The sequence below is a fragment of the Cotesia glomerata genome, linkage group LG9 (genome assembly GCF_020080835.1).
Source record: "Cotesia glomerata isolate CgM1 linkage group LG9, MPM_Cglom_v2.3, whole genome shotgun sequence".
Taxonomy (NCBI): domain Eukaryota; kingdom Metazoa; phylum Arthropoda; class Insecta; order Hymenoptera; family Braconidae; genus Cotesia; species Cotesia glomerata.
In genome coordinates, this window is record NC_058166.1 from 7,812,469 (window position 1) to 7,828,590 (window position 16,122).

At 33.9% G+C, this 16,122-nt stretch overlaps 1 protein-coding gene across 1 annotated transcript in view; it reads left to right on the forward strand.

Annotated features, from left to right (window-relative positions):
* LOC123272205 overlaps positions 1 to 13,951 on the forward strand; it is a 21,678-nt gene extending 7,727 nt beyond the window's left edge. Inside the window, exons 2-5 of the mRNA XM_044738906.1 lie at positions 8,845 to 9,039; positions 10,194 to 10,530; positions 12,394 to 12,657; positions 13,773 to 13,951. Coding sequence (XP_044594841.1) covers positions 8,845 to 9,039; positions 10,194 to 10,530; positions 12,394 to 12,657; positions 13,773 to 13,951 — 975 coding nt within the window. The remainder of the gene's footprint in view (positions 1 to 8,844; positions 9,040 to 10,193; positions 10,531 to 12,393; positions 12,658 to 13,772) is intronic.
* The last annotated feature ends 2,171 nt before the right edge of the window (positions 13,952 to 16,122 follow it).

Genomic DNA, 16,122 nt, shown 5'->3' on the forward strand with positions numbered 1-16,122 from the left:
TCTATCTGTCTATCTATTTATCTATCTATCTATCTATCTATCTATCTATCTATCTATCTATCTATCTATCTATCTATCTATCTATCTATCTATCTATCTATCTATCTATCTATCTATCTATCTATCTATCTATCTATCTATCTATCTATCTATCTATCTATCTATCTATCTATCTATCTATCTATCTATCTATCTATCTATCTATCTATCTATCTATCTATCTATCTATCTATCTATCTATCTATCTATCTATCTATCTATCTATCTATCTATCTATCTATCTATCTATCTATCTATCTATCTATCTGTCTATCTATCTATCTATCTATCTATCTATCTATCTATCTATCTATCTATCTATCTATCTATCTATCTATCTATCTATCTATCTATCTATCTATCTATCTATCTATCTATCTATCTATCTATCTATCTATCTATCTATCTATCTATCTATCTATCTATCTATCTATCTATCTATCTATCTATCTATCTATCTATCTATCTATCTATCTATCTATCTATCTATCTATCTATCTATCTATCTATCTATCTATCTATCTATCTATCTATCTATCTATCTATCTATCTATCTATCTATCTATCTATCTATCTATCTATCTATCTATCTATCTATCTATCTATCTATCATCTATCTATCTATCTATCTATCTATCTATCTATCTATCTATCTATCTATCTATCTATCTATCTATCTATCTATCTATCTATCTATCTATCTATCTATCTATCTATCTATCTATCTATCTATCTATCTATCTATCTATCTATCTATCTATCTATCTATCTATCTATCTATCTATCTATCTATCTATCTATCTATCTATCTATCTATCTATCTATCTATCTATCTATCTATCTATCTATCTATCTATCTATCTATCTATCTATCTATCTATCTATCTATCTATCTATCTATCTATCTATCTATCTATCTATCTATCTATCTATCTATCTATCTATCTATCTATCTATCTATCTATCTATCTATCTATCTATCTATCTATCTATCTATCTATCTATCTATCTATCTATCTATCTATCTATCTATCTATCTATCTATCTATCTATCTATCTATCTATCTATCTATCTATCTATCTATCTATCTATCTATCTATCTATCTATCTATCTATCTATCTATCTATCTATCTATCTATCTATCTATCTATCTATCTATCTATCTATCTATCTATCTATCTATCTATCTATCTATCTATCTATCTATCTATCTATCTATCTATCTATCTATCTATCTATCTATCTATCTATCTATCTATCTATCTATCTATCTATCTATCTATCTATCTATCTATCTATCTATCTATCTATCTATCTATCTATCTATCTATCTATCTATCTATCTATCTATCTATCTATCTATCTATCTATCTATCTATCTATCTATCTATCTATCTATCTATCTATCTATCTATCTATCTATCTATCTATCTATCTATCTATCTATCTATCTATCTATCTATCTATCTATCTATCTATCTATCTATCTATCTATCTATCTATCTATCTATCTATCTATCTATCTATCTATCTATCTATCTATCTATCTATCTATCTATCTATCTATCTATCTATCTATCTATCTATCTATCTATCTATCTATCTATCTATCTATCTATCTATCTATCTATCTATCTATCTATCTATCTATCTATCTATCTATCTATCTATCTATCTATCTATCTATCTATCTATCTATCTATCTATCTATCTATCTATCTATCTATCTATCTATCTATCTATCTATCTATCTATCTATCTATCTATCTATCTATCTATCTATCTATCTATCTATCTATCTATCTATCTATCTATCTATCTATCTATCTATCTATCTATCTATCTATCTATCTATCTATCTATCTATCTATCTATCTATCTATCTATATATCTATCTATCTATCTATCTATCTATCTATCTATCTATCTATCTATCTATCTATCTATCTATCTATCTATCTATCTATCATTCTATCTATCTATCTATCTATCTATCTATCTATCTATCTATCTATCTATCTATCTATCTATCTATCTATCTATCTATCTATCTATCTATCTATCTATCTATCTATCTATCTATCTATCTATCTATCTATCTATCTATCTATCTATCTATCTATCTATCTATCTATCTATCTATCTATCTATCTATCTATCTATCTATCTATCTATCTATCTATCTATCTATCTATCTATCTATCTATCTATCTATCTATCTATCTATCTATCTATCTATCTATCTATCTATCTATCTATCTATCTATCTATCTATCTATCTATCTATCTATCTATCTATCTATCTATCTATCTATCTATCTATCTATCTATCTATCTATCTATCTATCTATCTATCTATCTATCTATCTATCTATCTATCTATCTATCTATCTATCTATCTATCTATCTATCTATCTATCTATCTATCTATCTATCTATCTATCTATCTATCTATCTATCTATCTATCTATCTATCTATCTATCTATCTATCTATCTATCTATCTATATCTACCTATCTATCTATCTATCTATCTATCTATCTATCTATCTATCTATCTATCTATCTATCTATCTATCTATCTATCTATCTATCTATCTATCATCTATCTATCTATCTATCTATCTATCTATCTATCTATCTATCTATCTATCTATCTATCTATCTATCTATCTATCTATCTATCTATCTATCTATCTATCTATCTATCTATCTATCTATCTATCTATCTATCTATCTATCTATCTATCTATCTATCTATCTATCTATCTATCTATCTATCTATCTATCTATCTATCTATCTATCTATCTATCTATCTATCTATCTATCTATCTATCTATCTATCTATCTATCTATCTATCTATCTATCTATCTATCTATCTATCTATCTATCTATCTATCTATCTATCTATCTATCTATCTATCTATCTATCTATCTATCTATCTATCTATCTATCTATCTATCTATCTATCTATCTATCTATCTATCTATCTATCTATCTATCTATCTATCTATCTATCTATCTATCTATCTATCTATCTATCTATCTATCTATCTATCTATCTATCTATCTATCTATCTATCTATCTATCTATCTATCTATCTATCTATCTATCTATCTATCTATCTATCTATCTATCTATCTATCTATCTATCTATCTATCTATCTATCTATCTATCTATCTATCTATCTATCTATCTATCTATCTATCTATCTATCTATCTATCTATCTATCTATCTATCTATCTATCTATCTATCTATCTATCTATCTATCTATCTATCTATCTATCTATCTATCTATCTATCTATCTATCTATCTATCTATCTATCTATCTATCTATCTATCTATCTATCTATCTATCTATCTATCTATCTATCTATCTATCTATCTATCTATCTATCTATCTATCTATCTATCTATCTATCTATCTATCTATCTATCTATCTATCTATCTATCTATCTATCTATCTATCTATCTATCTATCTATCTATCTATCTATCTATCTATCTATCTATCTATCTATCTATCTATCTATCTATCTATCTATCTATCTATCTATCTATCTATCTATCTATCTATCTATCTATCTCGACCCTAACGCCCCTACCCACTAAACCCTAAACCCCTTTTCTTCTTTCCTCTAATCCCTCATGGAAACCGCCGTCAGGCATTACTTCGTGAGGGGAGGATCCAGCTATCGCTATTCCTTCTGGTGGCTAAGGTGTTATTTTTCCTTCCTTCTAGTTTCTGTCATTTGCTCTTTTTCTTTCAATGGAACGCAGCTCTGTAAGCACTTCTGTGGCAAAAGTGCTTGTAGCGTTCCAAGCAGTTTGATTCGACAACATTGCATCTACTATTGTCTCTGGTTGGATTCTCCAGTTCAGGATCCTCTCTAACTCCTCACGCTGAGGATCGAAACGTGGACACACAAAGAAAACGTGCCTTGCGTCCTCAATAACCCCTGGACAAGACGGGCACTCCGGAGAATCGTCGTGCTTAAAGCGGTGCAGATACTCTCGAAAGCACCCATGTCCTGACAACATCTGCGTTAGGTAATAGTTGACTTCACCATGGTTTCGGCTCAGCCAAACGTCGATCTTTGGTATGAGGCGGTGTGTCCATCTTCCTTTTGCTGCGGCGTCCCACTCAAGTTGCCATCGCGAGATGCTGTGCTGCCGTTCTTCTGTTCTTAGTTCTTTAGCGCTCAGTGTAGTTGACCTCTTTCGATGGTAAAGGGCCCGTCTTTCTTTAGCTAAGACTCTAAGCGGCAGAGTTCCAGAAATGACGCACACTGCTTCCTCTGATATTGTTCGGAAGGCGCTGGCTACTCTTAGCGCGCTCAATCGGTAAACCGGACATGCTTTCCTCCATGATTCTTGGGTCTCAAGTGCGTCGGACCAAATGGATATCCCATACGTGAGGACCGATGTAACTACTGATGATAGCAATAACCTCCTTGTCTGCTTCGGGCCACCGATGTTGGGCATCAATCGTACTAGGTTAGCCACTACTGCTGATGCTTTGGCGGTCACGTGTTCAACTTGTTGTTTGAAGTTAAGTCGGGAATCGAGCATCACTCCCAGATATCGAATGAATGGTTGGGATGTGATTTCTTGGTCTCCGACGTTTAAATTGATCGTTTCCACCACTTTTCTGCTAGTGATAAGTACAGCCTCGGTCTTCTGTTTAGCCAGTTGTAGGTTTACTGTGTCCATCCACTGGTTAATTCGCTCAAAGGTGATCGTGAACATATGATTTATCTCATCAATATGCTTGGCGACGATTACTACGGCTACGTCGTCCGCGTACGCTACCAGTTTGACATTTCTTGGTAGTTTCAGTCTCAGCAATCCGTTGTACATAATATTCCAGAGAAGTGGACCGAGAACAGAACCCTGCGGGACGCCTCCAGTAACATCATACTCCTTTGGACCATTCTTCGTGTCATATCTAAGGACTCTATTCGTGAAGTAGCTAGCGACTATCCTTCGTAGATATCCTGGTACGTTCATCTCTTGAAGAGCCTGCATGATGCGATCCCAGTTGGCGGAGTTGAAGGCATTTTTGATGTCTAGGGTTGCCACCAGACAATATTTCTTCGTTCCACCCTTCCATCTGGTACCGGCGATTGCGTCTTTGGCTATACCGACAACCAGGTTGATTGCGTCCAGGGTTGATCGTCCTTTTCGAAATCCGTACTGATTGTCTGCTAATAGTGGATCGACAACTGCTTCTTTCCTTTGGTGGATTATACGTTCGAGTATCTTACCGGCTGTATCCAACATGCAGAGTGGACGATAAGATGACGGTTCTTCCGGTGGCTTTTTTCCTTTAGGAAGTAGTACCAGCCGTTGTTGTTTCCACTTCCGAGGAAAAATCCCTTCCTTCAAGCAGATATTGTAGACATCGAGGAATAACGCTGGCGCTGCTTTAATAGATGTTTTCAAGGCAATATTAGGGATTCCGTCCAATCCCGGCGCTTTATTATTCCCGACGCGGTTACAAGCTTCCATCAGTTCTTCTTTCGTCACAGGTGGGATATCATTCAGTTCGTCTTGTGTCAACAGGTAGTTGAAAACGCGCTGTCGTGGAAACAGTGCAGTCACGATCTTCTGTAGGAGTTGAGGACACGTAGGAGACGGCATTGGCTGGTATTTCAAGTTTGCCATGACTACCTTGTAAGGTCTGCCCCACAAGTCTTTGTCCACCTCGTTGATTAGCTCTTTCCAGCAGTTCTTCTTGCTATCCTTGATGGCTTTGTTTAAGTCTCGACGAGCTTTCTTGTATTCTGCGACTAGTTCCGCTGAGTCAGGCCGCCGATAACCACGCTGAGATATTCTTCTTTTCTTGAGACACTCTTTCCGTAGGAAGCTGATGTGTTCGTTCCACCAGTGCACCGAAGGTCTTTGGTTCATGCCGCGTTTACGAGGCATGCAGGTGTCGCAAGCCTGGGTCACTCTCTTCATCAAGTCCTTGGTCATTTCTTCTGCAGATCCAGTAGTAAGCGGTTCACTATTTAGGGCAGCTACTAGAGCACCTGGGTCAAAGGATTTCACCTTCCACCCAACGATGTCAAGTTTCTTAGCCGGTCTTCTAGGATTCTGGTCCTTTGATACTTCCCAGAGAATCGCATTGTGATCGCTGGCCGTGTAGATCTCCATCACCTTCCAGTCGTAGTTTCCTCTGATGAAGCTGCTGCTGACAAAAGTAAGATCCACAATAGAACTTGCGTCTCCTTTAGTGTACGTCGGCGCATCGCCGCTGTTTAACAATACTACATCTAACGTAGAAAAAGCTTCCAGTAGTTCTTTACCTCGAGCGTTGGTGTGTTTGCTGCCCCATTCCACTGCCCAGGCGTTGAAGTCTCCAGCTATTGCCACTGGGTAGTACTGCTTCGCGTCCTCCGTCAGTCGATCCAGAAAGTCCATGAATTCAACAATAGTGAGGCTAGGTGGTGTGTAGCAGCTGTAAAAGCGGATGCCATCTACCGATGCTGCTACAAAGCCGGCGCTGCCATTGTTAACGACACTCTGGAAGGGGAGCTTGCGACAGGACCATATGACAGCTTTTTTGGTGCAGTCAGTTTCCCATGGTTGGCCGCCGAGGTGTTTATACGGTTCCGATATAAGCACAAGGTCAAGCTTCTGTTCACGTACTGTCTGCATGAGCAAATCATGTGCCGCTTCACAGTGATTGATGTTTAGCTGCAGTATTCTCATTTTCGTTTATCAGTTATCTTCTTGAGTGCCTCTTGGTATACTGGGCATCTGCTTGTGCCGGCATGATGGGCGTTATTCTCTGTACCGGATTGATCCGCACACAGTGCGCATTTAGCAGGCTTATTACATTCGGCGATTTTGTGTCCCTCTTCTCCACATTTAATGCAAAGTTTGGAGCGGTCGACTTTACTTGTGCACTGAACCGCACGGTGTCCAAAATGCCAGCATTTATAACATCGGACTGGTCTTAGTACTGTTCTAATACGACAATTGGTCCAGCCGATCCTAATCTTACCGTGTTCTCCTACCACTTTCTGCGCTACCGTTGCTGCCAGAGTCACCGACGCAATTTGTGTTCTGCTACGTAAGACCTTACGAATTTTAATGGCCTCTACTGTTATACCACAATCGTTTCCAGCTGCCTCTTGTAAAGCTGTTAGAATGTCATCTTTAGTTGTAGTATCATCAATATCGCGAATTTCCAGGTCTTCTTCAGGTCCTGTACTAATGACATTTGCGTCCTCCTTAAGTATTCCCGCGATAGTCTTCTGCAGGTCTTTACCTCTATCACTACTGCCTTTCGACAGCGTGATGAGAATGTTCCCTGTCGCGGTCCTGCGTATCTTCTCGACTGTGTTGCGGACCTGATCTGGGCGAACGTCCGCCTTGATCCGTGTAAGTATTTCAGAATACTTATCTTTGTTCGCTGGACGGATAATAAGTGCCTCCGGTCTCGTTGCTGTTCTTCTTGGCTTCTGGTTCGGCTTCGGTGGAGGCACCAGAGGTTTTTCTGGGAGCAGTTTCTTGCGCTCCTTCTTCTTGTCCTTTCTGGACTGCACCTTTTCCCAGCCTGGCTTATTGTTCTGTTCACAAGAGTTTTGTGGAAGATCCTTAACCACTTCCTGCTTCTTGATGGGATGACCAGGTCCAACGTCTTTCAGCTTCTTGGGAGTATGAAAAGCTCCGCCTTCGGGAGAACGAATTTTTCTTTTCAACTTCCTCAGGATGCGGCCGTCTTGGTCAAAGGATTCAGTCTCTGCCGTTGTGATAGTTTCACTTTCTTCTTCAGCGACTGATTCTCCGTCACCTTCGGCTCCAGTGTCCATCGCTTCTTCAACAACCACTTGACTGTTTCTCTCCGATGTAGCACAAGGGGTGCGGTGTAATGATGAGCGCCATTCTTCGTCCAGTTTCTTGAATCTTCCAAGAGCATTGACTACACCGGTTGTCTTGGTCTTTATCTCCTTGTGGATATTGACCTTAGTTTGGACAAACTCTTGCAGCTCAATGGTCAGCTTCTCAAGGCGCTCCAACGCTTGCGTTCTCTTCATGTCAGCGCTTGCTTCAATCGCTGCTTGTTGAGCATGAAGCCCGTTTCTATTCATGTTTGTTTCCTGTAACGTACTCATACTTTTTTGATTTACCAGCGCATCGTACGGAGTGGAGCGGGTTGCCATAACTAGGAACGGGTGTACCCTCGGAGATAGTACTCCTACCCCAGTTCCCTGAGGCCTAGCCGACACTTAGCCAGTCCCGGAATACACGGACGGACTAGACTCGCTCGGAGCGGTGAAGATTCCGATCTCTAACACTCACTGCGTACTTCCTGATCAAGGCCCGAAGTGGCTGGCTCCTGATCCACTGCTGCAACTTTCACCTCGGCAGAGCAAGCTCACATCAGCCGTGGCCTGCATCGTCGGAAACTACGATACAGGTTCCGGACACTCCCAGTGAGTTACAGCAGGAACCAATCGTCTTGCTAGGTCAGTTAGTGTGACCAACCCATTAAAGGGGAGTTTTGTCCACGGGAGCTTATTTTGTTTGGTTATTTTGCTTGGCTCCTACCCGCTGTACCTCATCAACTAAGAGATTAAGTGTCATCCAAGGACAGCGAGCGTTCTCCCATCTGCTCGGGGAGACGCGCCCGGTAGCAGTATCTCTTCTGCCCCGAGTGTGTGTGTGTGTGTGTGTGTGTGTGTGTGTGTGTGTGTGTGTGTGTGTGTGTGTGTGTGTGTGTGTGTGTGTGTGTGACCCTCTTAAATGTTTGTAATTTTATTTTTTGTTAATTTACTATTTCAGGTATTTCCTTTAGCTTGGGTCTTTATGCACGGACGAACGGAACAAGTATACGACTCCATTTTTAAAATAATATTTAAAGATTTTGAAAATTATAAAAAAAATGTAATGTGTGATTATGAGCAAGCTATGAGGAATTCTATAATCAAATGTTTGCAGGAAGCAGTGCTCAAAGGGTGTTATTTTCATCATGTTCAAGTAATTCCCATAATTATTTTTTAACAACATTGATACGACAATTTTTAACTAAAATGCAACTTTACAAAATTTACAGTTAAATTGCACGACTCATGATGCGAAGCATCAGAAAGTGCTTTACGATCGAACAATTTTTTTCACCTCATTTTCGCAACTATTTTTATTATTATAGTTTTGTTAGTTTTGTTAGTCGACGGATTCAAGATATTTTGCATACTATTGTCAAAGTAATTTAATGGAGATTAATTTGACAATTTTCAAAAATTGATTTAGTGCAAAAAAAAGCATTAATTGAGTTAAATTGAGCCGAATTTATTTTTTTCATTCTTTGAAAGAGTTGTAGGTCACCGAATGCGAATAGCTAGGCAATTAAGTTTCGTTTATGTATAGTTTATAAAATTAAACAAAAACCAGATGACTGTATATCTATATATATTGTGTACACTTATCCCACCAAAAAAGTTTGCGCATTAACGTGCTATTTTTGCAGCTTTATATATTTTTTTACATTGTTTATTTTATTAATATTTCATAATTGAAATAGCATTATGAGTCGTGCACTTTTGGATTTTCCAAACTTTTTTTAAAATTTGTATTTGTACATTTACTTTTCGACGGAAATACACATATTCAAATGTTTGGAATATTTCGATTGGTAAACTTCTCTTTGATAGTATACTACTCTCTTAAAATGAATCAGTGAAATTTAAGTGATTTAATAAATAGACAAAATATCTACGCGCATGCGTGAGAGTATGTTCACTAGTTGAATCAGTGGATTTCATTGATTTAGTTTAAAAAAATACAAATGAAAGTTTAAAAAAGCCGTTCGGCAGCCAAAATAGAAGTAGATTTCATTAACAGCTACATTTATTAGTAACTAGCAATCCTCCCCGGCTTCGCACGGGTATTTAACAAATATTTAATAATTAAATATAATATAATATAGCCTATGTCACCAGGGGATAGTGCAGCTTCCCAACAGTGAAAGAATTTTTTAAATCGGTTCAGTAGTTTGGGAGCCTATTCAATGCAAACAAACAAACAAACAATCTAATCTTTCCTCTTTATAATATTAGTATAGATAATAATAATAATAATAAATAACTTATAACTATAATAATACATTTTTTATATTTCTATTTTCTTCTAAGGCAATCCAAAAAGCATCTCAGGAACTAGGCTTGTGGAAGAAGATTAAAAATGATCATACGGCGAGGATGCATTTGAGACTGTTAATGGCAGTAGCGACATTACCCTCAAATGAAATGAAAAAAGGATACGAGTGTGTTAAAAGTTCACTACCACAAAAATACGCCAACGATTTTAAATGTATTTTTCAATACTATCGTAAGAATTGGCTTTTAAGACGTGATCCGGAGGAAGTATCAGTTTGGAAACTATTCCAAAACACAAATAATTATTGTGAATCATACCATGCATGGTTAGCTTCTTTCTTAAGAAGACGACCCAAGCCATGGAAGTTGATTGGTAATTATAAACAGTTTTATCGATTGTATTGATATTTTTTATATATTACACAGTATAAATATATATATATATATATATATATATATATATATATATATATATATATATATATATATATATATATATATTAGGGTGGCCCAAAAAAACCGACTATTTATTTTTTTTGAGTCTCGAGTGAAAAAATGTTAGTTTTTTATGTTTTAAGAGCCCTCTCCAGAGGACAGCTCAAAAAAAAATTTTTAAGAGGTCGCTCCAAATTTTTTGAAATTTCAAAAATCGTCAAAAATCGAATTTTTTTTTTCAAAATTTATTTTCTCGTTACGATATAATTTTATAGACTAAAAAAAATGAGATTCTGAAAATTTCAGTTTAAAATTTAAATTTTGAAAGGTCACTCATAATTTTTTTCAATTTATAAGTGCATTAGTTTAGATTTTTTCGAGCGACTTTTTAGTATTGAAATTAAAATTCCATGCATTTTTTTTTTTTTTTATTCAGTACAATAATCGATACAAATACATCACGAGATCAACTGAAAATCAAGCACGATATAGAAAACATAATTTTTTTTAATTTAATAATTTTTTTCAATCAACTACCAGGCGTAGGTTTTAATCCTAAGCTGGTCTTAGAAATCAGCTTGGTTGAGATTTGACCCTTGCTGCGTAAGTTAAGATTTTTACAAACCAAAAAGACCCCAACGTACCACTCCCAACAGTTTAAGTCGGCGATATGACTAATTAAAGAAAAAGAAAAAAATTATGAGCGACCTTTCAAAATTTAAATTTTGAACTGAAACTTTCAGAAACTTATTTTTTTTGGTCTACAAAATTATACCGTAACGAGAAAAAAAATAAAAAAAAAAAAAATTCGATTTTCGATGATTTTTGAAATTTTAAAAAATTTGGAGCGACCTCTTAAAAATTTTTTTTGAGCTGTCTTTTGGAGAGGGTTCTTAAAACATCAAAAACTAACATTTTCTTAGTCGAGACTAAAAAAAAAAAAATAGTCGGTTTTTTTGGGCCACCCTAATATATATATATATATATATATATATATATATATATATATATATATATATATATATATATATACGTGTGTGTGTGTGTGTGGTAAATATTATGTATATATGTATATATACATATAAGGGTGTTTTTTTTTACTATTTTTTTTTTTCGGTCCCATCGTGAAATTTTATTGCAAATATCCAAAAAAAAATTCCCTGAAAGTTTGGGCCCTTAATATTAATATTAAGTCCTCGACCAAGGCGTGTAAAGATTTCCCATTAAAAAAACACAGAAACTCTGATTTTTTATCTGTAAATTTCTGCAGATCAGTGACATTTTCTAGCATCGCTTCGAACATGGACGAGTTTTCTTCAGAATTAAATACTCTACAAAGGTGTCCATTGCGGCCAAGCCGTAATTCGACCCGGCGAGGTAGTAGACGCCTTGGTCGAAGACTTAATATTAATATTAAGGGCCCAAACTTTCAGGGAATTTTGTTTGGGTACTTGCAATAAAATTTCACTATAGGACCGAAAAAAAAAAATAGTCGAAAAAAAAAAGCACCCTAATACATATGTGTATATGTGTGTGGATGTTAATGTATGTAAATCTTTTATAACTTTTGAATGATTTGACCGAATCGATGCGGTTCGTGTCATTAAAAAGGGCTTGACCTAACTGAACTTTCTATACAATCTCAATCAATTTTGACTGGTAGATTTTGATAAATTTTAAAGAAACTACGAAAAAAAATTTTTTCAAATGTGGTTTTTGTTTAATAATTTTTAAACAGCTTCACTGATTGATTCCAAAAACTAATTAGCTCCCAAACATTTATAAGGCAACATTTTTGTAGCTCTCTTATTGGAAAAAATGTCCGATTCGGAACGTAAATGGAACTCAATTCAATCAGGAGTTGACCCTAGCCGAAGAACAACCAAAACTCTAATTTCAAAAGGTAGAATGAACGAAGCTAGCGAAAAATACAAGATGAATCTCATTTCGATGAGTTTCTATTTGAAGCAAATGAGCTGTGAATTAAAGAAACGAAAATCTGACTTCGAGGCTCCTAGTGACGATTCATCTTCAGAAGCTGAGGATCGTGACCATGAAGATGAAGGTAATTGTTATTTGATTTTCATTATAACGTAGTTTAAAGACTCGTAGGTAAAAATTTCTTATAATCGTCAATGTTTCCAATAATTGTCTAATACTTCCTTTATTTGAAAATATTTTTGTAAATGATTGACTGTTAATTCAGTGTTTTTTTATAACATTATGGTTTCTAAACGCATTATATATGGGTGATTCTCTGTAAGGACGTCTCAAATCTGTACAAAATTGTCCGACCAAATTATTTTTGATTTTATTAGAAAAAAAATTAATAAGGGCTACAAAACTATCAGCTTCATGATAATAAATACACAGCCGATTAAATTTAAAGTCATATAAGATGACAGGGGACTGTTTTTTTTTTATCAAATTGAGAAAAATGAAGCAAGCTATTTCAATGCATTCAACTTTTAAAGTTCTTAATGAATATTTACATTAATTAGAATAATATTAAGACTTATGGATCCAATTTTATAAATAAAAATAGTTGCCAGGGGACTGAGTTTCTCGTGGCTCAGACACATGTTTGCAGCACAAACAATGTGTTTTTGGCAGTAAATAAAATGGCGATAAAGCGCTAACAGCCCTATGGTTATTAACTGAAGACTATTTAGGTCCTTATGAACATCCTTATAAACCTTACAAAAGGTAAAATAACACGCAGGATTTTTTTTTGTCTTTGAACTTCTGGCAGGGGACTGTTATTATAACGCCTGGGACAAACTTTGGTTTAATGAATTTAATGAAACAAATAAATTTTCGGTACTTTTTATTGAAGAAGATTGTTAGTTAACTAATTCAGTTCATAAACATTATGGATCAAATTATATATTATGGACGAATAACTTAAAATTTAATCTTAAAGTTTAAAATTTGGAAATGGGACAGCCCAGGGGACTGTTATTCGGTGGTTTACGAATTTGTAGGAAAAAAGAAAAATTTATTTTATTTTAGTTTTCAATACTCCAAATAGAAATGTTTTTTACTTTCGTAATAAATTTTATTACTTACGAAATAACAATTTTTCTAATAAAAACATGCCCGGATAAAGAGCAAAAAACATCCTTACAGAGAATCACCCATATGTTAACAGAAAATTAATTTAACAATACTTTTTAATAGATGAACATCCTATGGTAGACAATACTCCTATTGATGAAATCTCGCATAAAATTAGAAGGGATATTAAAATTCTGTCGAATGAAGTCATCTCTAAACCCGGTAATTTATTAAACTTCGTAAATAATAAAGAACAAACAGTAAGAGATGGGTCATTCCATTTCAAATCAACCAATAGTTAGAATCGACCCCTTCTGATTTGTATGAAATTTTGTCAAAAGCTTTGCCTACTGCTGTAAAGAAATTTCATTAAGTTAACTCAAAAAAATTAACAAATTTTTAAAAATTATAGAAATTTTAAAATTTCACTATCTTTCGTGTTTTTCAAGTTTCTTTTACCAATATCTTGAAAACGATTAAAGTTACGCGAATGAACTCAAATAAATTAAAACACTATCTTAATCTTAGTTAAAGATTTTTTTGTTACTTTTTTTAAAAAAATACAAATTTTTTTGACTGTTAAAACTTTTTTAAATATTTTTGTTTTTTATAATAATCTCTAACGCCCTAAGAATATCCCTATAAATTTTGAGAATGTTGTTATGAAAAATAAGCTTGATTCAAATAAACATTATTTTGTAGAGAAAGTATAAATTTTTGAAAGTTTTTTTTTAAATATAAATTTTTTTGTAGCCCTCATCTGTATTCTGTAAAATATATCCAAGCTCATTCCTGTCATTTTAACCGTTTTGAAGATATTTAAAAAATAAATTTGAAAAAAAAACGAATAATAATGAAACGTTGAATTTTGCATAACTTTTGAAAAAAATTATTTTCATTTTATTTCCGTTGGTAAAACTTCTTCGTAGAATGAGAAAAAACTTCACAAGAAAGTTCATCTAAATCCGAGGGGGTCGATTTGAACTATTAGTCGATTTAACATAGAATGTCCTAGATCGGTTCATTTTGGAGAAAGTCAGATAAGAGGTTAATCACCGATTTAGCTACTATGTGATTTCTTCCAAAAAAGATTACAAATAAAATTAAGGGGGATAGCCACTGTAACGACTGAAAAAATAGATGATTTTCGGGAATTTTTTTGGCTGGGATAATAAAGGAATTTGGAGATCGGGTTTTTTTGCTTTATTAAGTATATATTGAAGATTATCCTCCTACATTTTTATTAAAAAATATTACGTTTTTACAAAGTTATAAACATTTTTGTGGAGCGCTAAAAAAATATCCCCCTTCCACTGTGGGATCGAGAACTCAAAAACGGATTATCTGAAACAAAAAAATCAAACGGCGTTTTAATCTGTATGAATGTGGCTATCGTTAAGCGTGGGGATTTTGAAAATTTTGATTTTTAAGATTTTTCAGGGCTGTTTGAATCCAAGAAAATGAGGAAAAAAAACGAAAAAATTTTTAATGTATTGCCATTTTTTTGCAAATTGAAATTTTCAAAATCCCCTACGCTTAAGGATAGCCACATTCATACAGATTAAAACGCCGTTTGATTTTTTTGTTTCAGATAATCCGTTTTTCAGTTCTCGATCCCATATTGGAAGAGGGAAATTTTTTTAGCGCTCCACAAAAATGTTTATAACTTTGTAACAACGTAATATTTTTTAATAAAAATTTAGGAGGATGATCTTCAATATATACTTAATAAAGCAAAAAAACCCGATCTCCAAATTCCTTTATTATCCCAGCCAAAAAAATTCCCGTAAATCATCTATTTTTTCAGTCGTTACAGTGGCTATCCCCCTTAACACAAAAAGGTATAAGCTGAAGATTTCAAAATCTGCCAAAAGAAAAATCATAAAATTTTTAAAGTAAAAATACGGAATACATTCGCGAATTATTATAAATTTGATAGCAAAGTACAGTTCTAAAGTCTATCTTCATACATAATTAAAAAGAACTTGAATTTTACTGAAAATCACAGAAACGCTAAATCAGTTATACCGTTAAAAATTTCTAAAAAAAAACTATATAAACAACTATAAAATAAAACATAATAATAATAATAATGAAATATTATTTGCAGTTGAATCTGGCGCATCGACTACCTTGGGCTTAGAAAAAAAGGAAAAAAAATATAATTTTATTTCTATTCCTAAAAATAAGCTTGTCTTCTTGAAATCGAAGGAAACAAAGGAATAATTAAAACTACCTAAAAATTTGGAATTTATATTTATCCCTTAATTTTTGCGACTAGCGTATAACTAGTAAATGTAAAAATGTAAAATGATAAAATTTAACGTATTGAAAGAAAGGTCCTAGATTACAATACTCAAATGGTAATTTTTAGCATAATTTTTGTTCCGTGTAATTGTTCTCCAAACAGCTCTTTAATGAAAAAAAAAAGATTTTCGAGATGGGAATATTTTGAAGGCTGTTTTTTTGTATT